General features: G+C 58.9%; 9 protein-coding genes across 10 annotated transcripts; 4 read left to right on the top strand and 5 right to left on the bottom strand.

The window, feature by feature from the left end:
* The first annotated feature begins 2,356 nt into the window (after positions 1-2,356).
* LOC147413551 (uncharacterized) lies at positions 2,357-3,082 on the top strand. Of its 2 annotated transcripts, XM_086478517.1 has the most exons (2): positions 2,357-2,621; positions 2,685-3,082. In XM_086478517.1, the coding sequence occupies exons 1-2, from the start codon at positions 2,357-2,359 to the stop codon at positions 3,080-3,082; spliced, it is 663 nt and encodes a 220-aa protein (XP_086334643.1). The 2 variants fall into 2 exon arrangements, with proteins under 2 accessions (XP_086334643.1, XP_086334642.1); XM_086478516.1 differs by having other exon boundaries at positions 2,357-3,082.
* A 2,321-nt stretch (positions 3,083-5,403) lies between these two features.
* Positions 5,404-5,769, bottom strand: LOC147413550 (feather keratin 3-like). Its single transcript, XM_086478518.1, has one exon. It carries the CDS (start codon positions 5,767-5,769, stop codon positions 5,404-5,406), a length of 366 nt encoding a protein of 121 aa, XP_086334644.1.
* Positions 5,770-10,845: 5,076 nt separating this feature from the next.
* On the bottom strand, positions 10,846-11,211 carry LOC147413549 (feather keratin 3-like). Its single transcript, XM_086478429.1, has one exon. The coding sequence runs from the start codon at positions 11,209-11,211 to the stop codon at positions 10,846-10,848; it is 366 nt and encodes a 121-aa protein (XP_086334555.1).
* A 1,849-nt stretch (positions 11,212-13,060) lies between these two features.
* LOC147413548 (feather keratin 3-like) lies at positions 13,061-13,426 on the top strand. The gene has a single exon (XM_086478424.1). The coding sequence runs from the start codon at positions 13,061-13,063 to the stop codon at positions 13,424-13,426; it is 366 nt and encodes a 121-aa protein (XP_086334550.1).
* A 2,373-nt stretch (positions 13,427-15,799) lies between these two features.
* On the bottom strand, positions 15,800-16,165 carry LOC147413547 (feather keratin 3-like). The gene has a single exon (XM_086478426.1). It carries the CDS (start codon positions 16,163-16,165, stop codon positions 15,800-15,802), a length of 366 nt encoding a protein of 121 aa, XP_086334552.1.
* Positions 16,166-18,014: 1,849 nt separating this feature from the next.
* Positions 18,015-18,380, top strand: LOC147413546 (feather keratin 3-like). Its single transcript, XM_086478417.1, has one exon. It carries the CDS (start codon positions 18,015-18,017, stop codon positions 18,378-18,380), a length of 366 nt encoding a protein of 121 aa, XP_086334543.1.
* A 2,373-nt stretch (positions 18,381-20,753) lies between these two features.
* LOC147413545 (feather keratin 3-like) lies at positions 20,754-21,119 on the bottom strand. Its single transcript, XM_086478422.1, has one exon. The coding sequence runs from the start codon at positions 21,117-21,119 to the stop codon at positions 20,754-20,756; it is 366 nt and encodes a 121-aa protein (XP_086334548.1).
* A 1,849-nt stretch (positions 21,120-22,968) lies between these two features.
* Positions 22,969-23,334, top strand: LOC147413544 (feather keratin 3-like). Its single transcript, XM_086478409.1, has one exon. It carries the CDS (start codon positions 22,969-22,971, stop codon positions 23,332-23,334), a length of 366 nt encoding a protein of 121 aa, XP_086334535.1.
* Positions 23,335-25,731: 2,397 nt separating this feature from the next.
* Positions 25,732-26,097, bottom strand: LOC147413543 (feather keratin 3-like). The gene has a single exon (XM_086478416.1). It carries the CDS (start codon positions 26,095-26,097, stop codon positions 25,732-25,734), a length of 366 nt encoding a protein of 121 aa, XP_086334542.1.
* Positions 26,098-26,967: the final 870 nt, after the last annotated feature.

Raw genomic sequence — 26,967 nt, 5'->3', positions numbered from 1 at the left:
CCCCATTACAAATATCTGAATTTTCAGGCTTAACTGGTTATCTGCCCATGTTCTGGAAAACAAAGGGTCTCAAACTGGTGTCCTAAAATCTCTACTCTTAGACTCTTCAGATCACTTGCTGTCACCTTTAAACGACCCCCTCTCATATGCATGAAGCTGTGCCTACAGAGCACTTTGTTCACAGGTAAATTGATGCTCTTGCGCAAGATTTGTGTGCTGATGATAGTTGCATGTTTGTGTATAACAATGGTACAACACATCAAATATGACTTTTTAGTGGGTGTCTGTAAAACCTCTTAGCATTCCTAGGAGGATCTGGAATATCTCTGAAGTGTCACTGCCTCAGTGACATTCCAAAGACAGCAGCAAAAAATAGCAACAGAATCCACCTTATAATTCATGAATAATTAATGGTATTAGATCTGCAAATACAGATGTTAAAAACCCCCATGTTTCTAAACCAGATGTGGATACCTGAAATTCTCCCTCTTTGTATTACTTCTCTCCCTCTTGCACATATTTGCATAGTGTTCACTTAAATGGAACTATTCTTAAAGACAGATTAACTTTAATTGATCCTTACTCATCTGCCCTAAAAATCAACCTTATTATCTTAAAACTTAAAGTGGAATTAAATAGCAAATGCCCAAATGCTGGTGCTGGGTATTAGATATCTGAAAGATGTTGTCATTCATGAGAACAATACCCACAAGTTGGTACTGATGTCGTATCACACCTGTTTTTGAAGGTGGGGAGTGGCAGTGCAAAGCAAGCAAAATTAAATCCCTCAGTGTGAAGGCGGTGTTGTTACTATGTAGGACCTGAGGCACAAAGGGTGTTTCATATCTGTAAGCAGTTTGAGAAATGTATAAAAGCTGTCTCCACTCTGAGCCTCTCTATCCACATCTCCTGGCTTATTCTCCTGGGTGAACAGGGTAAGTCCAACATAGCTTAACCTCTATCCCTCTCAAGCTTTTTTCTGTTGATGCTAAATTCTACATGGTGCTATGGATTGTCAGGTTAGAGAACTGCCGTGTCGGAAGGTGTTATCCTTAGAACAAAATAAGAAGTTTTACTTTGCCACTTTGCATGGCCATTTCCCAGGCATTTGAGTTCCAATTCAGGATCTACATGCATTATAAAATTTTTACCACCTTGTGGTAGTATTTGCCCCATAAGGGCAAATATTCCTGTTTGGAAGTTGAGTGCTACTAGGGAAGCAATATGAAACTATAGAAATAACTGGCTATACCTGACACTTCTTTTCTTAACTTGCTGTAAATACATTATGAAAATTCACTTTGTTTCATCTGGTCTTAATAAATTAGATTCATCGTGCTACAGGCAAGAGCATTGATATCAAGTGTGGGATTCACCATACATGACACTAGATGTCTGCATCTGTGCATGACATCTACGGTATCTTGACAGCAAACAGAATCTAGAATGTAATTCATGTGACCAGACGTAGGAATAGAATCATAGAATCACAGAATGGTTTGCATTGGAAGGGATCTTGAAGACCATCTAGTCCAACTTCCCTGTCATGGGCAGGGACACCTTCCACTTGACCAGGTTGCTCCAAGCCCTATTCAGCCTGGCCTTGAGCACTGCCAGGGAGGGGGCAGCTACAGCTGCTCTGGGCACCCTGTGTCAGTGTCTCATCGCCCTTGTAGTGAAGAACTTCTTCCTAATATCTGATCTGAATCTGCCCTCTTTCAGTTTGCAACCATTACCCCTCGTCCCATCACTACACTTCCTGATCAAGAGTCCCTCCCCACCTTTCCTGTAGCCCCCTTTAAGTACTGGAAGGCCGCTATAATGTCCCCCCCAGAGTCTTCTCTTCTCCAGGCTGAACAACTCCAGCTCTCTCAGCCTGTCCTCATGGGGGAGGTGCTCCAGCTTGATCTTGTCTTTCTTCTGGACCTGCTCAAGCAGGTCCATGTCTTTCTTGTGCTGAGGACCCTGGAGCTAGATGCAGTACTCTAGGTGGGGTCTCACCAGAACAGAGTAGAGGGGAAGAATGACCTCCCTCGATCTGCTTGCCATGCTTCTTTTAATGCGGCCCAAGATGAGGCTGGCTTTCTGGGCTGTGAGCACACACTGCCGGCTCATATTCAGCTTTTCATCTACAAGCACGCCCAAGTTCTTTTCTGCAGGGCTGCTCTCTATCCACTCACCACCCAGCCTGTATCTGTGCTTGGGATTGCACACTTTCCAAGACAATGTAAACTCTGGGCTGTCACAACTTCCACTGACATAAAGCAGGCACAGGCATCTAGAGTCAGGTGAAAACCTCTACATCTGAAATGTGCTAACTGCTATGCATTGCAGACTCCCAGCCCTCACAAGAAGGATGTCTGGCTCCAGCGACTCCTGCAGACCCTGTGGGGTGACCTGCCCTCAGCCAATTGCCGAGAGCTACAACGAGCCGTGTGTGCAGCAATGCCCCGACTCCAGAGCAGTGATCTTCCCCCCGCCGGCTGTGGTGACAGTCCCGGGCCCCATACTCAGCTCTTTTCCTCAGGAGAGCGTTGTGGGGTCATCAGGCCCAGCCTGGCTGGGGGGTTCCTTCAGTTCCCGAAGCTCCCAGGGCTATGGGGGCTCCTTCGGCTTGGGGGGCTATGGGAGCTCCTTGGGCTATGGGAGCTCACGGAGTTACGGGGGCTCCTTTGGTTTGGGAGGCTACGGGGGTTTCAGGAGCTCCCTGGGCTTGGGGGGCTCCTCTGGCTATGGGGTCTCCCGGGGCTATGGGAGCTCCTTTGGTTTGGGGGGCTCTGGGAGCTCCCTGGGCTTGGGGGGCTCCTCTGGCTATGGGGTCTCCCGGGACTATGGGAGCTCCTTTGGTTTGGGAAGCTACGGAGGCTGTGGGGGCCCACTTGGGTATGGCCGTTCCCTAGGTTATGGAGATGACATGGGCTACAGGGGCTCCCTGGGCTATGGGAGCCAGCATGGGTCCAGTGGCTTTGGCAATTACGGGAGGTCCTACAGCTCTGGCTTCTCCTCCTGTGGCACAGGGTATTACCTCCCTGGAGCCCAGAGGTGGGGCAGGTCCCGCCGCGGGAGCTGCGGGGCTTTCTAAAGCCCCCGGGATGGTGCCCAGAACCAGCAACAGCCCTGAAGCAAGGACCACGGCATGAGGACATGGAGCAAGAGCCATGGGGACCAGCAGCATGCATCAGCTGGCCTGGCATGGGGACAGGAGGAGGCTGTGTGTGCTCAGCACCCCACTCCCCTAAGCCACCACGTGCCCTTGCTGCACGGCTGAGCCTTGGTGTCCCCTGCATCCCTCCATCACCTCGGCTGTCCCCTGGGTCCTGAGTGGGCCACTGATACCAGAGTGTGATACCTGCATCGTGCGTTTCCCCTTGTATTGCCTTGGTTTTCTGTAATCGGCTGCTGTGCTTCTCTTTCACATTAAAACCCCGTGGTGTTGCACAAGAGCCTCTCTGGTTTTCATTTGTTCCTTTTGGAGCAATATTTACTTTTGTGCAGGGTAGAGGTGCCTGGAGTTCCTCAGCCGTCTAAGGTTTATGATAAAACAAACATGTACTTTGTTTTAGCACTTCATACAGTTCTTAAGTGTGTCTTTATTTTTTTTTTTTCTTTTTGCAAGACTTTATTCAGTAGGTACTCTGCAGAAAATTTCTGTCAGTGCAAAGTGATCTAAAAATGGCTTGAAAATAGTTTCTGTATTTGTGCCATTATGTTGAAACACATTGCATGCACATATTTGATTTCAGTTTAATTCTACAATTAAATTAAAAAATCAAAAAGTACCATATTATGGGAGAACGAACAATTTCTAGTGATGAGGAGGAGTTTCTTTCCTGAGCAGGAAATACTTTGTGGTATTTGAAATTCATTCCTACTTCTCACTGACATGTTTTGTACATTTTCTTTTGAAGAGGTGGTTTCCTGAGCCGTTTTTCATAGATGCCGTGATGGGATGCACAGGTTGAATTGAGCGTTGAGTTCATATGAGTTCACAGACTGCTCTCCTTGGTAGAAGAGCTTAGTTAAGAAAATGTGAAGGTTTTTTGTTAGCTTTAAATGTTCTTGTTACCATAAAACAACAGTAGTGAAAGGAACAAGGGGAAAGCCCTGTGAAAGGTAGGAGTGGGATTTCTGCAGGGTTTATGAACTGCTTTTGTCTGCTGGTGATGGGGATGGAAATCTGATACCAAAAGCTGAACTTCACAATCTGTATGACTGTTAATGAAGCCACACTTAAAAGGCAGGAGGAGGGGGAAGCATAAACTGATTATATTACGTGCGACAACTTTAATAAGAATGAAAGTTAGAGGAAAAAACCCACAAACCTTTCCTTCATTGGTAAATTTTAAAATCCCCACATTCGTCCATGACAAATATCCTCAACAACCACAAAATAGGAAACAAGATAGGAAGAATGTAGGTCATTAATCCAAACAAAAAGGAGACTAATAATTTCAGATGATTAACCAGGAATGCTCCTGCAAACTTTAGCATGGCCCACAACTGCTGCAGAGGAAGTGGATCAACTAGCGTGAGGAGTATGGGTTCCAGTACCTGCTGCTAAGAATGGAAAAGGCTGAAATCCCGTATTCAAACAGGCCCTGGAGTTGTACAGGTAAATGACTGGGTTTACCCAATGCAAGATATTGCCAAAAAGCAAAAAAGCAGCAGCACCTGCAAGAGCTGGAGTTGTTGCCAGGGTGAGAAGACCAGGCAAAGGAGCACTGCCAGCACCTGTCCTGCTCTCTGCCTTCTGCCCGTCCCTGGCTCCTGCAAGCCCCACCAAAAGGCTCTGTCTCGCCTGCCTGCCGCCTGCACCCTCCCTCTCCAAACAGCACCCCCCTCACCTCGCCTGGGCCCCTCAGCACCAGCATTTGCCCTCCCACGGCTGCCGGGCGCCCAGCCTGGGGATCTTCCCAACTGGCCAGAAGGAGGGAGGGAGGCACGACTTGCATGCAGGAAAGCTTTATTGTGCCCAGAGGGGCAGGAGAGACTGTCAGCGAGACGGTGGGCAAGAGCCAGAGAGGCCGGTTGCCCCGTGCTGGGGGAGCCAGAGGGATCTTCTCCAGAGCATGGCTTCTTGCTCCGCCTGCCCCCTTGGTGCGTCATTGCAGACGCCGAGGACTGGGCCCATCAGCCCCGCAGGGCCTTTCGGGTCCATCTCCTGCCCCGTGCGACAGCTGGGAAGAGAGAGAGGAGAGCGGAGGGGAGGGCAGGAGAGGGCAGGAGAAGAGGGCAGGGAAGGGCCAAGGGTGCGCGGCACGGCCAGCTGCCCAGGCGTTGTGTGGGGCTGGGGCTGCTGAGCACTCCTGAGTGCCCCGTGCCCACCAACTCAGCCCTGCCTGGGCGGTGGTAGCGTTGTCGGGGGCGTCTGGGCTGGGGGCAGCGCGTGGGGCTGGGCTGGGTCTAGCAGGGCCCACAGGTGTCCCACAGCTTCTTGCTGTAGCGGGGCAAGGCGCAAGGGCTGCAGGCGGGAGAAGCGTAGGGTCTGCCAAAGGTGCAGAGGCCCCCCGAGCCCAGCGTGGCCCCGGCGCCGTAGAGGCCCCCCAGCCCCAGGGAGCCCCCAAAGGCGGGGGCTCCGGAGGAGCCCACCACGGCTTGCTGGGGGAAGGAGCTGAGGATGGGTCCGGGGAAGGTGACGACGACGGGGGGCGGCTGGATGAAGGCCGTCGAGTCGGGGCACTGGCGGGCGCACAGCTCGTTGCAGCTCTCCGCGATGGGCTGGGGGACGGCCACGCCGGTTTTGGGTGGGCACAGGTCGTAGCAGGACATCTTTCCGAGTGGAGAGTAGTTTGCAACAGACAGAGATGGAAATAACTAAAAACAAAGCAGAGTGTTTGTGAGATATATTTCAAAATGCTGATATTGAGCTGAGAACCTCAATCCAAAGTTTCTGACTGTATAAAACCACCCTGGGAATAACCAGACCCCAAGGTGGATCTTTCTTCTGCACTCACATGGGTGTGTCTGACACTTCTTGCAAACACGCACCCTGAAAAACAGTATAGAACCCCAGTGTCACCTACCACAACATTCCCCAAAGTGGGGAAAGAGCTCCAAGTTAGATGTGGTTTTGCTTGAAACCAGAGGGTTTGTTTATAATGCCACTGAACACAATTGAAAAAGTGACCATCTATTATATTTATCTTAAATTTTCTAAAATATGAAAAAAATTATCTGATATAACAATGTTTTCGTCTGTGATTTTTAAGCTTCTAATTGGCTTAAAGTACTCAAATAGTTTTCTCAGAGTTTCTGCACTCACACCCAGTCTCCCAAATCCTGTGTTTACCACTGCTTTCGCTAAGAGTAGTTACAGACGGAAAGGATCTAATACTGTTCAAAATCTAAGCAAACCTATAGGAAACTTGTAAATCTACTCTGATATAGATCCCTATTGAGTAAATAGAAAGAAATAAAACAATATACTCACTGAGCTCAGCAAGGCAAATAAGCCAGAAGAAGTGTCTGGGTGAACTCAGGGACTGGAGCTTATATAGAGTTTCTCAGCATTCCTGTGGGGTTGGAATCTCGCTTGGTGTCGAGGATTGCGTTTGGCTGCCTAAGAGAAATTGTTTAACAACTTTGAGTGATGAAAGTTTTGTGTTTCTCGTGGTTATGATTTTATTCATGTTCTCATATTATGTGATGTCCATGTTACACCATCATGATTTCTTTAATCTTGGGTCTTAATTGGCTAGTGCAATTCCTGGTATCATCATAGTGACCTCATTGGAATTACCACGTGCACTAAGCTGACTTCACATTTTACTTCTTCCTTTACAAAGTTGTCATAAGCTTGCCCGCTCAGAGATTTTGTAAGATTCATCTTTGGCTGACATGTTCATTTTTCCTTAACAGCCCTTCAAATTTATCCGATAAATTAATTGGAGACAGACAGAGTGCAGTTTGTCCTAGACTTTTCCATCCCTAAACTTAAATAAACCTCATTGGCCTAAGACAGATTTCAAGTGGTCAAGAATATTGGCTGAGATCATACAATGCATGTGACTATTCCTCAACTGCTTTCCATTGAGATGAACAGCCTTTTGAGTGGCAACTCAATCCTACACATAAATAATTTTGTTTCACTAAAAAAGTTTAAGTGGGAATTGAAATTCAGCTTTAAAGGGGCCTGTGGTTCTGTTGACAGTGATTTGAGCTAGGAAGCCAAATAAATCACTATCCAGAAACGTATGACGTACCACACCTGCCCATGATCCACCAAAACAGGCACAATTTTGAGGGAAAATTCAAAGCAGCAGATAAAGTTTTTTTGTTGGATGTTGTGGACATTAACTTTTGTCAAGTATGTTCTGGGGCTTCTTGAGAAAAAAGTACTTTGTAATAATGTCACAAACATTATGTCACTTCGTAATAATGTCACAACCCAGCTAATGTTTGGCGTTGTGTTAATGTATGAAAATGTATGATTAGATGCTTCAATGTTACACAATCACATTTGCTTTAATGTACAGGAAACAAGGTGGTGCATGCCATTACTTTAATTAAATCATGATTTGTGCTGTTGGAAGTCACGGGTCAATATTAATATAGCTCTTCTTTTCTTTCATTAAAAAAATCCTTTCAACATTGCTGATTAAATCGTCTCAGTATAAGATGTCATATTTACTATGTATCAGGTGAAAATGTTATTTCAAACTATATTTTCAAGAAAAAGTTCTATATACATTTGTGATTATTTGCCCCTTTTCTGTGCTTTTTTTCAGAGGACAGTCAGTATCTTTGTTTCCAAGTTTTAGGTTTTTAACCATGTCCCAGGAATTTTACAGACCGTTCTCATTGTCGTCCCCAGAGAAGACCCACAGAGCCAAAATATGTCTTCAGGAATTAACTGCAATGCCTAAGCTGAGTATTTCTTGTTGTGATACAGCTTTACCCTGATATTTTCCTTTTCTCTTCAGGTGATAAAGGAATTGTGTTTAGAGGTCTGGTGGTTTGGGGTTTTTTCAAAACTTTTTTTTTTTTCCTGACATATATTGTTATAGTTTGTGAGGAGTTGTGGCTTGGGAGGTAAGCAGAAACAACAGCTGGCTAAAGTGACTGTTTCCACAACAAAAACTGCCCTGCATTTATTGCAGGGGAAGACAAAAACCACTTGCCAGGCATAGGAAGTGAATTACTGTGTGGTGGTTTGGTGTCTGGTAGGCTTTTGGTGGAGTTTTTGTAGTGGGGGAGAGGGCTACAGAGGTGGCTCCTGTAAGAGGCTTTGGGAAGCTCCCCCAGCTCCAATTTTGGACCCGCCTCTGGCCAAGGCCAGGCCAACGGCGCCTCTGGGAGTAACTATTTGAGTGAGAGAAGTTGATTGCGGTCTCTTTGTTCTGTCTGTTTGTGTCAGAGAGCGGGTGAGAGAAGGGGGATAGGAGAGAGCCAGCCCTGCGGACACCTGGATCAGTGAGGAAGGAGAAGGGGAGCTGTGCCGGTGCAGGGGTTCCCCTGCGGCCCGCGGTGGGGTGGCAGCTGAGTCCCTGCAGCCCCTGGAGACCAGCCGTTGCCCAGAGGTTGCCCTGCAGCCCGCGGAGGGCCCCGGGCCGGAGGAGCAGGGCCCGGGCCCGAAGCTGACCGTGACTCCGACGGCACTGGAGCAGCCCATCGCTGGGAGCGCAGCAGCCCTGGGAGGGACCCGCGCTGGGGCAAGTCTGGGGATTTGTGGCCCTACGGGAAAGGACTCACATTGGAGCAGTTCATGGAGGACGGACTGCCATGAGAGGTACGTCACGGTGGGGCAGGGGAGGACTGCAAGGACCTCTCTCTCTGAGGATGAAGGAGCAGTGGAGACACCTTGTGCTGGATGGACTATAACGCCTGTTCCTTCCCCCCTGTGCTGCTGGGGGTGGGGCGAAGAGGTAACAGAGCTGAGCCCGGGAATACTGGAGGGGTTGGAGGGGAGGGAAGGTATGTTATACTTAAGACCTGGTTGTATCTCTCATTATCCTTGATGGTGCTGGTTGTTTGTATTAAAGTTATGTTGTTATGCCCAAGTTGAATCTGTCTTTTGCCCGTGACCGTAACTGGTGAGTGAGCCCTCTGTGTCCTTTGTCTCGATCCTCAAGCCTTTTTGGTTGTATTTTCTCCTCCCCATCCCTCAGGGGACGGGTGCTGGCTGTGTGGTGCTTTTGTGGCCAGCAGGGTTGGCTCAAACCGTGACATACTGCAATCTGCACCTCCCAGCTTGGGGGTGACTTCCTTGCCTAGATTTACATTTTACCACAAAGTCTGCAAGTCACAGCAAGTTGTGCCTCATTACTTTGCCTCAAGGCAACAAACCCACTCCACATTAAAGTCCTCTATGTCCTCTCTCCACTTGATAACATTGCTTTTGTATTTAATAACATTGTGATTTAAATGCTTTCCAAATTACAAAATTTTTTGGGGGTTCCCAGGGGAAAAAAGTGCATATTGCAGATTTTCTCAACCCCATCAGGAACAAAGGGTATCAAAGCACTTTAGAAACACTGACTAATGATTTATGCATGCTGTTTTGTTCTAATGTGACTTGCATGTCCCAGTGGTGAGTAACAGCATCAGTTTGAACAGGGAGACACTGCCAGTCATATCACTCTTTTAATCAGATTGTGCTGCTGGGGCTGGCCATCTCTGTCCCTGCCCTACTTTCCCTTTTGTGTCATCCAAGGTAGTCTGCTCATCTCAGTGTGTCTACAGCTTTCTTCAGCAGTAGCCTGATTGATTGTGATAAAAACTTCCTCTTCTATCCAGTGTCCCTCTAGAACTTCAAGCAACCAGAAAGGGTCAAGTTGGAAAGCTGGATGTCAAAGACAGGAGATTAAGAGAGTTTAATGGTGATATTTTAAAAATTAATCATAATTTCTGCATTTTAAATGAAAGAGCAGTCAGTTGCTCTGGAAATCTAGTGGTGTCTCAAAATACATTGTAGAACTAAGGAAGTGTGAAAAAAAATTATCAAGGAGAGAATTTAGAATGTATTCTCATGGAAGATAAAGAAAGTGAAGGCTTTACACCATAATAGCAGCAGCATCAAGTAGAGAAAAATCATTATGTATTTTAAAATATATTGATAATCATTACATAATGAAGACCAACTGAGCAGAACAGACAACAAAAAAAAATAGGAGTAAGGTGCAGGAGGTAGTTGTTGAAGATAAAGAAAAACTTTAAAAGAAAGAAAATGCATACAGGCTGGAAACAGCTATTTTAAATCTTTAATTCTGTTGCTCTCTCCACGATATATAATGAATTGGCCATGAATGAAAAGTATATTCAAAATAATGGAGAGTAGAAAACATATAAGAAGAGGAGATGCCCCACATCATTAGAAGAAAACAGAGCACAGACTATGGCAGTGGATCAGAACACCATCTGAATACGACCACATGTAAAGAAAGGTGAATCCTCAAAATGTTTAGAATAAAAAAACATTAAAAAGCCACTACAAATATAATGCATAAAAGATTTATTGGGAAAATCAAGTTGAACGAATCAGACAAAGTACACAAAACAAAGGAAGACAAAAGGAACAATAAGATATGAAAAAACTGAAGCTACAAAATTCTAGCCCTGAGGATGTCAAGATTAACATCCATCACAGCTAATTAAATACAATATTTAGACTAAGTTTATGACATAAACCATAAAGATAATTACAAAATGAAAGAAAAATGAAAATAAAAAATACAAAAATATTTAAAGAAGAGGACACTGGGGAAGACGTGCAAAACTGGACTGAAAGTGAAAGGAGAAGAAGAGCAAAAAAAAAAAAAGAAAAGACAAAAAATTGCAATAATTGAGATGACCAGATGATTCTAATATTCTCCATTGCTGACAGTTATAACGAAGCTGAAGTTGGGTCTAGCAGGGCCCACAGGTGTCCCACAGCTTCTTGCTGTAGCGGGGCAAGGCGCAAGGGCTGCAGGCGGGAGAAGCGTAGGGTCTGCCAAAGGTGCAGAGGCCCCCCGAGCCCAGCGTGGCCCCGGCGCCGTAGAGGCCCCCCAGCCCCAGGGAGCCCCCAAAGGCGGGGGCTCCGGAGGAGCCCACCACGGCTTGCTGGGGGAAGGAGCTGAGGATGGGTCCGGGGAAGGTGACGACGACGGGGGGCGGCTGGATGAAGGCCGTCGAGTCGGGGCACTGGCGGGCGCACAGCTCGTTGCAGCTCTCCGCGATGGGCTGGGGGACGGCCACGCCGGTTTTGGGTGGGCACAGGTCGTAGCAGGACATCTTGGCGAGGGATCGGACGGTGCTCTGCAGGAGGACAGAGATAGCAAGAGAGCAGCAGAGGGGAGTGCGTGAGGCAGAGGGGCTGGAGCAGGGGGCCAGGAGGAGAAGCGCTCGCGGACTTACCCTGTTCCCCGAGGAGAAGGTGGCCAGCAGAGCTGTGGGGAGAGCCTGGCAGAGGCAGGGCTTTTATAGCGGCCCCGCCATTGCTCAGCACCACCTGGGCCAATCTGCAGAGGCGACGCTCCCTCCTGCCAGTGACGAGAGGGCTGTCCGGCCCCTGCCCCGCCCTGAGTCAGCAGCCCCTCGCCAGACCAGCACATGCCGCTCGCTCCTGAGCCTTTCCTCCCCTCTCTGCTTCCTGGGCTAAATGACAGCGGGCATCTCCCTGCTGGGGGCTGCGCAGGGCAGGCGAGGGCCGTGCTTCTGCAGCTCCTCGCCACCTGCCTTCTGCTCGGCCCTCTGAAGACATGCCTGGCCCGTGCTGGCAGCCAGGCTCTGCTGGGAGGAGAGACGGCGCCAAGCACCAGCAGGGCCAGCCCACTGGGGAGCTGGGGGCTGCCGCGGCTCTGCATTCAGACGGGGCTCCCCGCTCCCCAGCACCCCGAGGGGATGCAGCCCCTGCCCAGCACCTTCCCCCAGCCATGGGGCTCGCAGGAAACTTGCGTTGGGCCGGCGGCCCTGGGGCAGTGCCGCGCGGGCCCGGGGGGGTCTGTGCTCCTTGCACCGTGCACCTCAGGGAAGAGCTCGAGGGGCCTTTCTTCCTCCAGGTTTACAGAGGTCGATGGGCAATGGCTGCCTGCCGACGGAGGCCGGCTCCGTTGGGCTGGCGAGTGATGCATCGTGCTGAGCAGGCAGTGCCCGAGAGGAGTGCCTTGGATTGCTCCTGTCGTAACCCCGCGCCTCTGTAGATAATAGCCGCACGGCGTACGTCATGCGGGCGCTGGCGCGCCGGAGCCCTTTGCAAGGCCGCCTTCCTTCCCAGCGATGGGACGCTGGTCTTCCCCGTGACCTTGCAAAAAGGCGCGAGGCTGCCCCGGGAGCAAGCCCTGGGGGAGGAGCTATGGCCCGCAGGGCGCTTGCCGTCAGCCTTTGTCACGCTGCTGCGTGCCCTCTTACACACCGAGATAATGAAAAGACGGCGGGGCTCATTTGGCCCATTAGGTGGCAGCTGGCAAGCGTCCGAGCGGGGTAATTGCAGGGGCTGATAGAGCGGGTTGGGGCTGCTGAGGAAACGGCATCAGCAAAACAGCCCCGTGCCGCGCAGGCAGGAGGCAGGGGCTCGGCCGCCACGAGCCACGTGTCCCCAGCGCGGCCAGCTCCTCCCCGCTCTCGCCGGCCCGGCATAAAAGCGCTGCCCTCGGCGAGAGCTGCCATCCGCCTCTCCTGCCTCGCTCTGCTCAGGAAAAGGGTAGGTGGGTGCCTGCGGGTCTGTGCCTGCTGTGGCAGGGGCCGGCGTGGGGCCTCCCTGGCCAGGAGAGCTCTGAGAGCAGCGGGAGGGCTGGCAGCAGGCTTGGAGGGCCAGGGCGGGCTGAGCCGTGGCGGGAGGAGGAAGGAGCCCGGTGGCCGGCACACGCGAAGCTGGGCCCTTCGCAGGCTCTCCCCGAGGGCTTGCGTGGCCTCAGAGTGCGGAGGGAGGGCAAGGCGAGGGCTGGGGCAGAGCAGGGCACTCAGCGGGGCTGGCTGGGCAAAGGGCAAGCGGCAGGCAGTGCGGGCAAGGCGGTGGCTCTGGCCTCTCCAGCTCCAGGGCTGCCCTGGGAGCAGGGCACTGCTCGGCCGTGGAGTGTCCTCCTCGCTCCTGACGCCTTCTCCTCGGGGCCCTGTGTTTCAGGCTCAGCTCTCTCTCGCCAAGATGTCCTGCTACGACCTGTGCCCACCCAAAACCGGCGTGGCCGTCCCCCAGCCCATCGCGGAGAGCTGCAACGAGCTGTGCGCCCGCCAGTGCCCCGACTCGACGGCCTTCATCCAGCCGCCCCCCGTCGTCGTCACCTTCCCCGGACCCATCCTCAGCTCCTTCCCCCAGCAAGCCGTGGTGGGCTCCTCCGGAGCCCCCGCCTTTGGGGGCTCCCTGGGGCTGGGGGGCCTCTACGGCGCCGGGGCCACGCTGGGCTCGGGGGGCCTCTGCACCTTTGGCAGACCCTACGCTTCTCCCGCCTGCAGCCCTTGCGCCTTGCCCCGCTACAGCAAGAAGCTGTGGGACACCTGTGGGCCCTGCTAGACTCAGCCCCGGGGCCCCCTGAGTCCCTGGGCCACCTCAGCCTCACGCCTCCTCTCCTTCCCTTCTCTCCATGACGCCCCTCCTCCTTGCTCCTGCCCATGCCCGCATGCACGGCTCCCCCATCGTCCCGCCGGGCACTGCTTGGCTCCACAACCGCCACTGCCTGCCAGAAGCCTGAAGGAACACCTCTCTCGAGGCCCGCAGGGACAGCCTGCCTGCCTCGGCCTTCGGGGTCTTTCTCCACTGGCCGCTTCCCTGCCCTTGCAATAAAACAAGCCTGCATCCAACACCTGCCTCTCCGTTTTTCCTTTCAAGGCCCAGCCTGGGCTGCAGGGCTCCCTGGCCCTGCGCGTGGCCCCTGCCAGCCGCACCAGGGCAGGCTCTCAGCCCCAGCAGAGCCAAGCTGAGCTGCCTTTGGGGAGGCCCTACAGCCCTGCCCGCTCTGGCCACACGCACTCCTACAGCTGAGCTCCAAGGGCCCTGCCAGAACGCAGGCTGCTCCCCTGCCTGCAGGACACGCGGCATGGGGGTGTTTGCTGACCTCCAGCCTCCTTGCACGTGAGTCTGGCTGCCCCAGGGCCTTGGAGCCAGCCAGGGCCAAAGGCTGCCACGGCTCCTGGCCCCTTTCTGCCTCCACGGCTCTGCTAAAGGCCCTGGGAGAGAAAGCAAAGCAGAGACATGCCCTTCCTCTTCCCTACACCTTTTCCCTTTCCTCTTCTTCTCCTCCGACCCTCCCTCACCTTCTCCTTTCCTTCCTTCCCCTTCCCCTTCCCCATTTTCTTCCCCTTCCCCATTTTCTTCTCCCTTCCAGCACAGACCAACACACCGGCTGCACCTCGCTTCTCTGACAGAAGCACAAAGTCGCAGGAAGCACAGCCCGATTCTTTTCGAGGAGCCTTTGCAGGGCATCCTGCCGTGCCGCTGCCTCAGGCAAGGTCACCCAGAGACGCCTGCCCAGCACCACATCCAGACGGCTTTGGCGTGTCTCCAAGGACGGAGACTCCACAACCTCCCGAGGTAACTTGGGCCAGTGCTCGGGCACCCTCACAGTGACAAAAGCATTTGGGGATGTTGAGGTGGAGCCTCTGCTCTTTTGGCTGGTGCCCGTGACCTCTTGTGCTGGCACTGGACACCTCTGACAAGAGCCCGCCTCCATCTTCTGGATGCCTTCCCTCCAGGCCTGTGGGCATGTTCAGGAGACTCCCTGAGGCTCCTTGGTGTCAGGAGGAACAGTCGCACCTCTCTCAGCCTCTCCCCAGAGGAGAGACGCTCCCTTGTCTCGCCGTCATCTGCGCGGCCGTTGCTGGGGCCTTTGCTCTCCGGGAGCCCCCCAGCTCTCCTCTGCTGGGGAGCCCAGGAGCAGCACCGCAGGGCTGGCCTCAGCGGTGCTGCGTGGAGGGCAAAGATCCCCTGCCTCCACCCGACGGCCACACTCCTCCGCACGCGGCCCAGGACATTGCTCACCGGCCCTGCCCAAGGCACGTTGCTGCCTCACGCTCCCCTTGGTGCCTCCCAGCATCCTCAGCGCCTTCCCTGACAAGCTGCTCGCCGACAGGCAACGCCATTTCCCAGGCGCAAGCTGTAACGCTGTCTCTCGTCCAGCCTGCGCTCTGCGGATGCCCAGAGATGCTGCCGTGCTTCTGCGGAGCAGCGGGACGTGGTGGAGCTGGAGTTGCTGCCAGGCAAAGGAGCACTGCCAGCACCTGTCCTGCTCTCTGCCTTCTGCCCGTCCCCGGCTCCTGCAAGCCCCACCAAAAGGCTCTGTCTCGCCTGCCTGCCGCCTGCACCCTCCCTCTCCAAACAGCACCCCCCTCACCTCGCCTGGGCCCCTCAGCACCAGCATTTGCCCTCCCACGGCTGCCGGGCGCCCAGCCTGGGGATCTTCCCAACTGGCCAGAAGGAGGGAGGGAGGCACGACTTGCATGCAGGAAAGCTTTATTGTGCCCAGAGGGGCAGGAGAGACTGTCAGCGAGACGGTGGGCAAGAGCCAGAGAGGCCGGTTGCCCCGTGCTGGGGGAGCCAGAGGGATCTTCTCCAGAGCATGGCTTCTTGCTCCGCCTGCCCCCTTGGTGCGTCATTGCAGACGCCGAGGACTGGGCCCATCAGCCCCGCAGGGCCTTTCGGGTCCATCTCCTGCCCCGTGCGACAGCTGGGAAGAGAGAGGAGAGCGGAGGGGAGGGCAGGAGAGGGCAGGAGAAGAGGGCAGGGAAGGGCCAAGGGTGCGCGGCACGGCCAGCTGCCCAGGCGTTGTGTGGGGCTGGGGCTGCTGAGCACTCCTGAGTGCCCCGTGCCCGCCAACTCAGCCCTGCCTGGGCGGTGGTAGCGTTGTCGGGGGCGTCTGGGCTGGGGGCAGCGCGTGGGGCTGGGCTGGGTCTAGCAGGGCCCACAGGTGTCCCACAGCTTCTTGCTGTAGCGGGGCAAGGCGCAAGGGCTGCAGGCGGGAGAAGCGTAGGGTCTGCCAAAGGTGCAGAGGCCCCCCGAGCCCAGCGTGGCCCCGGCGCCGTAGAGGCCCCCCAGCCCCAGGGAGCCCCCAAAGGCGGGGGCTCCGGAGGAGCCCACCACGGCTTGCTGGGGGAAGGAGCTGAGGATGGGTCCGGGGAAGGTGACGACGACGGGGGGCGGCTGGATGAAGGCCGTCGAGTCGGGGCACTGGCGGGCGCACAGCTCGTTGCAGCTCTCCGCGATGGGCTGGGGGACGGCCACGCCGGTTTTGGGTGGGCACAGGTCGTAGCAGGACATCTTGGCGAGGGATCGGACGGTGCTCTGCAGGAGGACAGAGATAGCAAGAGAGCAGCAGAGGGGAGTGCGTGAGGCAGAGGGGCTGGAGCAGGGGGCCAGGAGGAGAAGCGCTCGCGGACTTACCCTGTTCCCTGAGGAGAAGGTGGCCAGCAGAGCTGTGGGGAGAGCCTGGCAGAGGCAGGGCTTTTATAGCGGCCCCGCCATTGCTCAGCACCACCTGGGCCAATCTGCAGAGGCGACGCTCCCTCCTGCCAGTGACGAGAGGGCTGTCCGGCCCCTGCCCCGCCCTGAGTCAGCAGCCCCTCGCCAGACCAGCACATGCCGCTCGCTCCTGAGCCTTTCCTCCCCTCTCTGCTTCCTGGGCTAAATGACAGCGGGCATCTCCCTGCTGGGGGCTGCGCAGGGCAGGCGAGGGCCGTGCTTCTGCAGCTCCTCGCCGCCTGCCTTCTGCTCGGCCCTCTGAAGACATGCCTGGCCCGTGCTGGCAGCCAGGCTCTGCTGGGAGGAGAGACGGCGCCAAGCACCAGCAGGGCCAGCCCACTGGGGAGCTGGGGGCTGCCGCGGCTCTGCATTCAGACGGGGCTCCCCGCTCCCCAGCACCCCGAGGGGATGCAGCCCCTGCCCAGCACCTTCCCCCAGCCATGGGGCTCGCAGGAAACTTGCGTTGGGCCGGCGGCCCTGGGGCAGTGCCGCGCGGGCCCGGGGGGGTCTGTGCTCCTTGCACCGTGCACCTCAGGGAAGAGCTCGAGGGGCCTTTCTTCCTCCAGGTTTACAGAGGTCGATGGGCAATGGCTGCCTGCCGACGGAGGCCGGCTCCGTTGGGCTGGCGAGTGATGCATCGTGCTGAGCAGGCAGTGCCCGAGAGGAGTGCCTTGGATTGCTCCTGTCGTAACCCCGCGCCTCTGTAGATAATAGCCGCACGGCGTACGTCATGCGGGCGCTGGCGCGCCGGAGCCCTTTGCAAGGCCGCCTTCCTTCCCAGCGATGGGACGCTGGTCTTCCCCGTGACCTTGCAAAAAGGCGCGAGGCTGCCCCGGGAGCAAGCCCTGGGGGAGGAGCTATGGCCCGCAGGGCGCTTGCCGTCAGCCTTTGTCACGCTGCTGCGTGCCCTCTTACACACCGAGATAATGAAAAGACGGCGGGGCTCATTTGGCCCATTAGGTGGCAGCTGGCAAGTGTCCGAGCGGGGTAATTGCAGGGGCTGATAGAGCGGGTTGGGGCTGCTGAGGAAACGGCATCAGCAAAACAGCCCCGTGCCGCGCAGGCAGGAGGCAGGGGCTCGGCCGCCACGAGCCACGTGTCCCCAGCGCGGCCAGCTCCTCCCCGCTCTCGCCGGCCCGGCATAAAAGCGCTGCCCTCGGCGAGAGCTGCCATCCGCCTCTCCTGCCTCGCTCTGCTCAGGAAAAGGGTAGGTGGGTGCCTGCGGGTCTGTGCCTGCTGTGGCAGGGGCCGGCGTGGGGCCTCCCTGGCCAGGAGAGCTCTGAGAGCAGCGGGAGGGCTGGCAGCAGGCTTGGAGGGCCAGGGCGGGCTGAGCCGTGGCGGGAGGAGGAAGGAGCCCGGTGGCCGGCACACGCGAAGCTGGGCCCTTCGCAGGCTCTCCCCGAGGGCTTGCGTGGCCTCAGAGTGCGGAGGGAGGGCAAGGCGAGGGCTGGGGCAGAGCAGGGCACTCAGCGGGGCTGGCTGGGCAAAGGGCAAGCGGCAGGCAGTGCGGGCAAGGCGGTGGCTCTGGCCTCTCCAGCTCCAGGGCTGCCCTGGGAGCAGGGCACTGCTCGGCCGTGGAGTGTCCTCCTCGCTCCTGACGCCTTCTCCTCGGGGCCCTGTGTTTCAGGCTCAGCTCTCTCTCGCCAAGATGTCCTGCTACGACCTGTGCCCACCCAAAACCGGCGTGGCCGTCCCCCAGCCCATCGCGGAGAGCTGCAACGAGCTGTGCGCCCGCCAGTGCCCCGACTCGACGGCCTTCATCCAGCCGCCCCCCGTCGTCGTCACCTTCCCCGGACCCATCCTCAGCTCCTTCCCCCAGCAAGCCGTGGTGGGCTCCTCCGGAGCCCCCGCCTTTGGGGGCTCCCTGGGGCTGGGGGGCCTCTACGGCGCCGGGGCCACGCTGGGCTCGGGGGGCCTCTGCACCTTTGGCAGACCCTACGCTTCTCCCGCCTGCAGCCCTTGCGCCTTGCCCCGCTACAGCAAGAAGCTGTGGGACACCTGTGGGCCCTGCTAGACTCAGCCCCGGGGCCCCCTGAGTCCCTGGGCCACCTCAGCCTCACGCCTCCTCTCCTTCCCTTCTCTCCATGACGCCCCTCCTCCTTGCTCCTGCCCATGCCCGCATGCACGGCTCCCCCATCGTCCCGCCGGGCACTGCTTGGCTCCACAACCGCCACTGCCTGCCAGAAGCCTGAAGGAACACCTCTCTCGAGGCCCGCAGGGACAGCCTGCCTGCCTCGGCCTTCGGGGTCTTTCTCCACTGGCCGCTTCCCTGCCCTTGCAATAAAACAAGCCTGCATCCAACACCTGCCTCTCCGTTTTTCCTTTCAAGGCCCAGCCTGGGCTGCAGGGCTCCCTGGCCCTGCGCGTGGCCCCTGCCAGCCGCACCAGGGCAGGCTCTCAGCCCCAGCAGAGCCAAGCTGAGCTGCCTTTGGGGAGGCCCTACAGCCCTGCCCGCTCTGGCCACACGCACTCCTACAGCTGAGCTCCAAGGGCCCTGCCAGAACGCAGGCTGCTCCCCTGCCTGCAGGACACGCGGCATGGGGGTGTTTGCTGACCTCCAGCCTCCTTGCACGTGAGTCTGGCTGCCCCAGGGCCTTGGAGCCAGCCAGGGCCAAAGGCTGCCACGGCTCCTGGCCCCTTTCTGCCTCCACGGCTCTGCTAAAGGCCCTGGGAGAGAAAGCAAAGCAGAGACATGCCCTTCCTCTTCCCTACACCTTTTCCCTTTCCTCTTCTTCTCCTCCGACCCTCCCTCACCTTCTCCTTTCCTTCCTTCCCCTTCCCCTTCCCCATTTTCTTCCCCTTCCCCATTTTCTTCTCCCCTCCAGCACAGACCAACACACCGGCTGCACCTCGCTTCTCTGACAGAAGCACAAAGTCGCAGGAAGCACAGCCCGATTCTTTTCGAGGAGCCTTTGCAGGGCATCCTGCCGTGCCGCTGCCTCAGGCAAGGTCACCCAGAGACGCCTGCCCAGCACCACATCCAGACGGCTTTGGCGTGTCTCCAAGGACGGAGACTCCACAACCTCCCGAGGTAACTTGGGCCAGTGCTCGGGCACCCTCACAGTGACAAAAGCATTTGGGGATGTTGAGGTGGAGCCTCTGCTCTTTTGGCTGGTGCCCGTGACCTCTTGTGCTGGCACTGGACACCTCTGACAAGAGCCCGCCTCCATCTTCTGGATGCCTTCCCTCCAGGCCTGTGGGCATGTTCAGGAGACTCCCTGAGGCTCCTTGGTGTCAGGAGGAACAGTCGCACCTCTCTCAGCCTCTCCCCAGAGGAGAGACGCTCCCTTGTCTCGCCGTCATCTGCGTGGCCGTTGCTGGGGCCTTTGCTCTCCGGGAGCCCCCCAGCTCTCCTCTGCTGGGGAGCCCAGGAGCAGCACCGCAGGGCTGGCCTCAGCGGTGCTGCGTGGAGGGCAAAGATCCCCTGCCTCCACCTGACGGCCACACTCCTCCGCACGCGGCCCAGGACATTGCTCACCGGCCCTGCCCAAGGCACGTTGCTGCCTCACGCTCCCCTTGGTGCCTCCCAGCATCCTCAGCGCCTTCCCTGACAAGCTGCTCGCCGACAGGCAACGCCATTTCCCAGGCGCAAGCTGTAACGCTGTCTCTCGTCCAGCCTGCGCTCTGCGGATGCCCAGAGATGCTGCCGTGCTTCTGCGGAGCAGCGGGACGTGGTGGAGCTGGAGTTGCTGCCAGGCAAAGGAGCACTGCCAGCACCTGTCCTGCTCTCTGCCTTCTGCCCGTCCCCGGCTCCTGCAAGCCCCACCAAAAGGCTCTGTCTCGCCTGCCTGCCGCCTGCACCCTCCCTCTCCAAACAGCACCCCCCTCACCTCGCCTGGGCCCCTCAGCACCAGCATTTGCCCTCCCACGGCTGCCGGGCGCCCAGCCTGGGGATCTTCCCAACTGGCCAGAAGGAGGGAGGGAGGCACGACTTGCATGCAGGAAAGCTTTATTGTGCCCAGAGGGGCAGGAGAGACTGTCAGCGAGACGGTGGGCAAGAGCCAGAGAGGCCGGTTGCCCCGTGCTGGGGGAGCCAGAGGGATCTTCTCCAGAGCATGGCTTCTTGCTCCGCCTGCCCCCTTGGTGCGTCATTGCAGACGCCGAGGACTGGGCCCATCAGCCCCGCAGGGCCTTTCGGGTCCATCTCCTGCCCCGTGCGACAGCTGGGAAGAGAGAGGAGAGCGGAGGGGAGGGCAGGAGAGGGCAGGAGAAGAGGGCAGGGAAGGGCCAAGGGTGCGCGGCACGGCCAGCTGCCCAGGCGTTGTGTGGGTCTGGGGCTGCTGAGCACTCCTGAGTGCCCCGTGCCCGCCAACTCAGCCCTGCCTGGGCGGTGGTAGCGTTGTCGGGGGCGTCTGGGCTGGGGGCAGCGCGTGGGGCTGGGCTGGGTCTAGCAGGGCCCACAGGTGTCCCACAGCTTCTTGCTGTAGCGGGGCAAGGCGCAAGGGCTGCAGGCGGGAGAAGCGTAGGGTCTGCCAAAGGTGCAGAGGCCCCCCGAGCCCAGCGTGGCCCCGGCGCCGTAGAGGCCCCCCAGCCCCAGGGAGCCCCCAAAGGCGGGGGCTCCGGAGGAGCCCACCACGGCTTGCTGGGGGAAGGAGCTGAGGATGGGTCCGGGGAAGGTGACGACGACGGGGGGCGGCTGGATGAAGGCCGTCGAGTCGGGGCACTGGCGGGCGCACAGCTCGTTGCAGCTCTCCGCGATGGGCTGGGGGACGGCCACGCCGGTTTTGGGTGGGCACAGGTCGTAGCAGGACATCTTGGCGAGGGATCGGACGGTGCTCTGCAGGAGGACAGAGATAGCAAGAGAGCAGCAGAGGGGAGTGCGTGAGGCAGAGGGGCTGGAGCAGGGGGCCAGGAGGAGAAGCGCTCGCGGACTTACCCTGTTCCCTGAGGAGAAGGTGGCCAGCAGAGCTGTGGGGAGAGCCTGGCAGAGGCAGGGCTTTTATAGCGGCCCCGCCATTGCTCAGCACCACCTGGGCCAATCTGCAGAGGCGGCGCTCCCTCCTGCCAGTGACGAGAGGGCTGTCCGGCCCCTGCCCCGCCCTGAGTCAGCAGCCCCTCGCCAGACCAGCACATGCCGCTCGCTCCTGAGCCTTTCCTCCCCTCTCTGCTTCCTGGGCTAAATGACAGCGGGCATCTCCCTGCTGGGGGCTGCGCAGGGCAGGCGAGGGCCGTGCTTCTGCAGCTCCTCGCCGCCTGCCTTCTGCTCGGCCCTCTGAAGACATGCCTGGCCCGTGCTGGCAGCCAGGCTCTGCTGGGAGGAGAGACGGCGCCAAGCACCAGCAGGGCCAGCCCACTGGGGAGCTGGGGGCTGCCGCGGCTCTGCATTCAGACGGGGCTCCCCGCTCCCCAGCACCCCGAGGGGATGCAGCCCCTGCCCAGCACCTTCCCCCAGCCATGGGGCTCGCAGGAAACTTGCGTTGGGCCGGCGGCCCTGGGGCAGTGCCGCGCGGGCCCGGGGGGGTCTGTGCTCCTTGCACCGTGCACCTCAGGGAAGAGCTCGAGGGGCCTTTCTTCCTCCAGGTTTACAGAGGTCGATGGGCAATGGCTGCCTGCCGACGGAGGCCGGCTCCGTTGGGCTGGCGAGTGATGCATCGTGCTGAGCAGGCAGTGCCCGAGAGGAGTGCCTTGGATTGCTCCTGTCGTAACCTCGCGCCTCTGTAGATAATAGCCGCACGGCGTACGTCATGCGGGCGCTGGCGCGCCGGAGCCCTTTGCAAGGCCGCCTTCCTTCCCAGCGATGGGACGCTGGTCTTCCCCGTGACCTTGCAAAAAGGCGCGAGGCTGCCCCGGGAGCAAGCCCTGGGGGAGGAGCTATGGCCCGCAGGGCGCTTGCCGTCAGCCTTTGTCACGCTGCTGCGTGCCCTCTTACACACCGAGATAATGAAAAGACGGCGGGGCTCATTTGGCCCATTAGGTGGCAGCTGGCAAGTGTCCGAGCGGGGTAATTGCAGGGGCTGATAGAGCGGGTTGGGGCTGCTGAGGAAACGGCATCAGCAAAACAGCCCCGTGCCGCGCAGGCAGGAGGCAGGGGCTCGGCCGCCACGAGCCACGTGTCCCCAGCGCGGCCAGCTCCTCCCCGCTCTCGCCGGCCCGGCATAAAAGCGCTGCCCTCGGCGAGAGCTGCCATCCGCCTCTCCTGCCTCGCTCTGCTCAGGAAAAGGGTAGGTGGGTGCCTGCGGGTCTGTGCCTGCTGTGGCAGGGGCCGGCGTGGGGCCTCCCTGGCCAGGAGAGCTCTGAGAGCAGCGGGAGGGCTGGCAGCAGGCTTGGAGGGCCAGGGCGGGCTGAGCCGTGGCGGGAGGAGGAAGGAGCCCGGTGGCCGGCACACGCGAAGCTGGGCCCTTCGCAGGCTCTCCCCGAGGGCTTGCGTGGCCTCAGAGTGCGGAGGGAGGGCAAGGCGAGGGCTGGGGCAGAGCAGGGCACTCAGCGGGGCTGGCTGGGCAAAGGGCAAGCGGCAGGCAGTGCGGGCAAGGCGGTGGCTCTGGCCTCTCCAGCTCCAGGGCTGCCCTGGGAGCAGGGCACTGCTCGGCCGTGGAGTGTCCTCCTCGCTCCTGACGCCTTCTCCTCGGGGCCCTGTGTTTCAGGCTCAGCTCTCTCTCGCCAAGATGTCCTGCTACGACCTGTGCCCACCCAAAACCGGCGTGGCCGTCCCCCAGCCCATCGCGGAGAGCTGCAACGAGCTGTGCGCCCGCCAGTGCCCCGACTCGACGGCCTTCATCCAGCCGCCCCCCGTCGTCGTCACCTTCCCCGGACCCATCCTCAGCTCCTTCCCCCAGCAAGCCGTGGTGGGCTCCTCCGGAGCCCCCGCCTTTGGGGGCTCCCTGGGGCTGGGGGGCCTCTACGGCGCCGGGGCCACGCTGGGCTCGGGGGGCCTCTGCACCTTTGGCAGACCCTACGCTTCTCCCGCCTGCAGCCCTTGCGCCTTGCCCCGCTACAGCAAGAAGCTGTGGGACACCTGTGGGCCCTGCTAGACTCAGCCCCGGGGCCCCCTGAGTCCCTGGGCCACCTCAGCCTCACGCCTCCTCTCCTTCCCTTCTCTCCATGACGCCCCTCCTCCTTGCTCCTGCCCATGCCCGCATGCACGGCTCCCCCATCGTCCCGCCGGGCACTGCTTGGCTCCACAACCGCCACTGCCTGCCAGAAGCCTGAAGGAACACCTCTCTCGAGGCCCGCAGGGACAGCCTGCCTGCCTCGGCCTTCGGGGTCTTTCTCCACTGGCCGCTTCCCTGCCCTTGCAATAAAACAAGCCTGCATCCAACACCTGCCTCTCCGTTTTTCCTTTCAAGGCCCAGCCTGGGCTGCAGGGCTCCCTGGCCCTGCGCGTGGCCCCTGCCAGCCGCACCAGGGCAGGCTCTCAGCCCCAGCAGAGCCAAGCTGAGCTGCCTTTGGGGAGGCCCTACAGCCCTGCCCGCTCTGGCCACACGCACTCCTACAGCTGAGCTCCAAGGGCCCTGCCAGAACGCAGGCTGCTCCCCTGCCTGCAGGACACGCGGCATGGGGGTGTTTGCTGACCTCCAGCCTCCTTGCACGTGAGTCTGGCTGCCCCAGGGCCTTGGAGCCAGCCAGGGCCAAAGGCTGCCACGGCTCCTGGCCCCTTTCTGCCTCCACGGCTCTGCTAAAGGCCCTGGGAGAGAAAGCAAAGCAGAGACATGCCCTTCCTCTTCCCTACACCTTTTCCCTTTCCTCTTCTTCTCCTCCGACCCTCCCTCACCTTCTCCTTTCCTTCCTTCCCCTTCCCCTTCCCCTTCCCCATTTTCTTCCCCTTCCCCATTTTCTTCCCCTTCCCCATTTTCTTCTCCCCTCCAGCACAGACCAACACACTGGCTGCACCTCGCTTCTCTGACAGAAGCACAAAGTCGCAGGAAGCACAGCCCGATTCTTTTCGAGGAGCCTTTGCAGGGCATCCTGCCGTGCCGCTGCCTCAGGCAAGGTCACCCAGAGACGCCTGCCCAGCACCACATCCAGACGGCTTTGGCGTGTCTCCAAGGACGGAGACTCCACAACCTCCCGAGGTAACTTGGGCCAGTGCTCGGGCACCCTCACAGTGACAAAAGCATTTGGGGATGTTGAGGTGGAGCCTCTGCTCTTTTGGCTGGTGCCCGTGACCTCTTGTGCTGGCACTGGACACCTCTGACAAGAGCCCGCCTCCATCTTCTGGATGCCTTCCCTCCAGGCCTGTGGGCATGTTCAGGAGACTCCCTGAGGCTCCTTGGTGTCAGGAGGAACAGTCGCACCTCTCTCAGCCTCTCCCCAGAGGAGAGACGCTCCCTTGTCTCGCCGTCATCTGCGTGGCCGTTGCTGGGGCCTTTGCTCTCCGGGAGCCCCCCAGCTCTCCTCTGCTGGGGAGCCCAGGAGCAGCACCGCAGGGCTGGCCTCAGCGGTGCTGCGTGGAGGGCAAAGATCCCCTGCCTCCACCTGACGGCCACACTCCTCCGCACGCGGCCCAGGACATTGCTCACCGGCCCTGCCCAAGGCACGTTGCTGCCTCACGCTCCCCTTGGTGCCTCCCAGCATCCTCAGCGCCTTCCCTGACAAGCTGCTCGCCGACAGGCAACGCCATTTCCCAGGCGCAAGCTGTAACGCTGTCTCTCGTCCAGCCTGCGCTCTGCGGATGCCCAGAGATGCTGCCGTGCTTCTGCGGAGCAGCGGGACGTGGTGGAGCTGGAGTTGCTGCCAGGCAAAGGAGCACTGCCAGCACCTGTCCTGCTCTCTGCCTTCTGCCCGTCCCCGGCTCCTGCAAGCCCCACCAAAAGGCTCTGTCTCGCCTGCCTGCCGCCTGCACCCTCCCTCTCCAAACAGCACCCCCCTCACCTCGCCTGGGCCCCTCAGCACCAGCATTTGCCCTCCCACGGCTGCCGGGCGCCCAGCCTGGGGATCTTCCCAACTGGCCAGAAGGAGGAGGGAGGCACGACTTGCATGCAGGAAAGCTTTATTGTGCCCAGAGGGGCAGGAGAGACTGTCAGCGAGACGGTGGGCAAGAGCCAGAGAGGCCGGTTGCCCCGTGCTGGGGGAGCCAGAGGGATCTTCTCCAGAGCATGGCTTCTTGCTCCGCCTGCCCCCTTGGTGCGTCATTGCAGACGCCGAGGACTGGGCCCATCAGCCCCGCAGGGCCTTTCGGGTCCATCTCCTGCCCCGTGCGACAGCTGGGAAGAGAGAGGAGAGCGGAGGGGAGGGGCAGGAGAGGGCAGGAGAAGAGGGCAGGGAAGGGCCAAGGGTGCGCGGCACGGCCAGCTGCCCAGGCGTTGTGTGGGGCTGGGGCTGCTGAGCACTCCTGAGTGCCCCGTGCCCGCCAACTCAGCCCTGCCTGGGCGGTGGTAGCGTTGTCGGGGGCGTCTGGGCTGGGGGCAGCGCGTGGGGCTGGGCTGGGTCTAGCAGGGCCCACAGGTGTCCCACAGCTTCTTGCTGTAGCGGGGCAAGGCGCAAGGGCTGCAGGCGGGAGAAGCGTAGGGTCTGCCAAAGGTGCAGAGGCCCCCCGAGCCCAGCGTGGCCCCGGCGCCGTAGAGGCCCCCCAGCCCCAGGGAGCCCCCAAAGGCGGGGGCTCCGGAGGAGCCCACCACGGCTTGCTGGGGGAAGGAGCTGAGGATGGGTCCGGGGAAGGTGACGACGACGGGGGGCGGCTGGATGAAGGCCGTCGAGTCGGGGCACTGGCGGGCGCACAGCTCGTTGCAGCTCTCCGCGATGGGCTGGGGGACGGCCACGCCGGTTTTGGGTGGGCACAGGTCGTAGCAGGACATCTTGGCGAGGGATCGGACGGTGCTCTGCAGGAGGACAGAGATAGCAAGAGAGCAGCAGAGGGGAGTGCGTGAGGCAGAGGGGCTGGAGCAGGGGGCCAGGAGGAGAAGCGCTCGCGGACTTACCCTGTTCCCCGAGGAGAAGGTGGCCAGCAGAGCTGTGGGGAGAGCCTGGCAGAGGCAGGGCTTTTATAGCGGCCCCGCCATTGCTCAGCACCACCTGGGCCAATCTGCAGAGGCGGCGCTCCCTCCTGCCAGTGACGAGAGGGCTGTCCGGCCCCTGCCCCGCCCTGAGTCAGCAGCCCCTCGCCAGACCAGCACATGCCGCTCGCTCCTGAGCCTTTCCTCCCCTCTCTGCTTCCTGGGCTAAATGACAGCGGGCATCTCCCTGCTGGGGGCTGCGCAGGGCAGGCGAGGGCCGTGCTTCTGCAGCTCCTCGCCGCCTGCCTTCTGCTCGGCCCTCTGAAGACATGCCTGGCCCGTGCTGGCAGCCAGGCTCTGCTGGGAGGAGAGACGGCGCCAAGCACCAGCAGGGCCAGCCCACTGGGGAGCTGGGGGCTGCCGCGGCTCTGCATTCAGACGGGGCTCCCCGCTCCCCAGCACCCCGAGGGGATGCAGCCCCTGCCCAGCACCTTCCCCCAGCCATGGGGCTCGCAGGAAACTTGCGTTGGGCCGGCGGCCCTGGGGCAGTGCCGCGCGGGCCCGGGGGGGTCTGTGCTCCTTGCACCGTGCACCTCAGGGAAGAGCTCGAGGGGCCTTTCTTCCTCCAGGTTTACAGAGGTCGATGGGCAATGGCTGCCTGCCGACGGAGGCCGGCTCCGTTGGGCTGGCGAGTGATGCATCGTGCTGAGCAGGCAGTGCCCGAGAGGAGTA

The sequence above is a fragment of the Leptosomus discolor genome, chromosome 26, assembly GCF_034619465.1.
Source record: "Leptosomus discolor isolate bLepDis1 chromosome 26, bLepDis1.hap2, whole genome shotgun sequence".
NCBI lineage: Eukaryota > Metazoa > Chordata > Aves > Leptosomiformes > Leptosomidae > Leptosomus > Leptosomus discolor.
This window is presented reverse-complemented; position numbering and strand designations above follow the sequence as displayed.

Excerpts from the sequence above, each read along its gene's own strand:
- LOC147413543 (XM_086478416.1), bottom strand. The coding sequence starts at position 26,097 with ATGTCCTGCTACGACCTGTGCCCACCCAAAACCGGCGTGGCCGTCCCC.
- LOC147413546 (XM_086478417.1), top strand. The coding sequence starts at position 18,015 with ATGTCCTGCTACGACCTGTGCCCACCCAAAACCGGCGTGGCCGTCCCC.
- LOC147413550 (XM_086478518.1), bottom strand. The coding sequence starts at position 5,769 with ATGTCCTGCTACGACCTGTGCCCACCCAAAACCGGCGTGGCCGTCCCC.
- LOC147413544 (XM_086478409.1), top strand. The coding sequence starts at position 22,969 with ATGTCCTGCTACGACCTGTGCCCACCCAAAACCGGCGTGGCCGTCCCC.
- LOC147413551 (XM_086478516.1), top strand. The coding sequence starts at position 2,357 with ATGTCTGGCTCCAGCGACTCCTGCAGACCCTGTGGGGTGACCTGCCCT.
- LOC147413549 (XM_086478429.1), bottom strand. The coding sequence starts at position 11,211 with ATGTCCTGCTACGACCTGTGCCCACCCAAAACCGGCGTGGCCGTCCCC.
- LOC147413547 (XM_086478426.1), bottom strand. The coding sequence starts at position 16,165 with ATGTCCTGCTACGACCTGTGCCCACCCAAAACCGGCGTGGCCGTCCCC.
- LOC147413545 (XM_086478422.1), bottom strand. The coding sequence starts at position 21,119 with ATGTCCTGCTACGACCTGTGCCCACCCAAAACCGGCGTGGCCGTCCCC.
- LOC147413548 (XM_086478424.1), top strand. The coding sequence starts at position 13,061 with ATGTCCTGCTACGACCTGTGCCCACCCAAAACCGGCGTGGCCGTCCCC.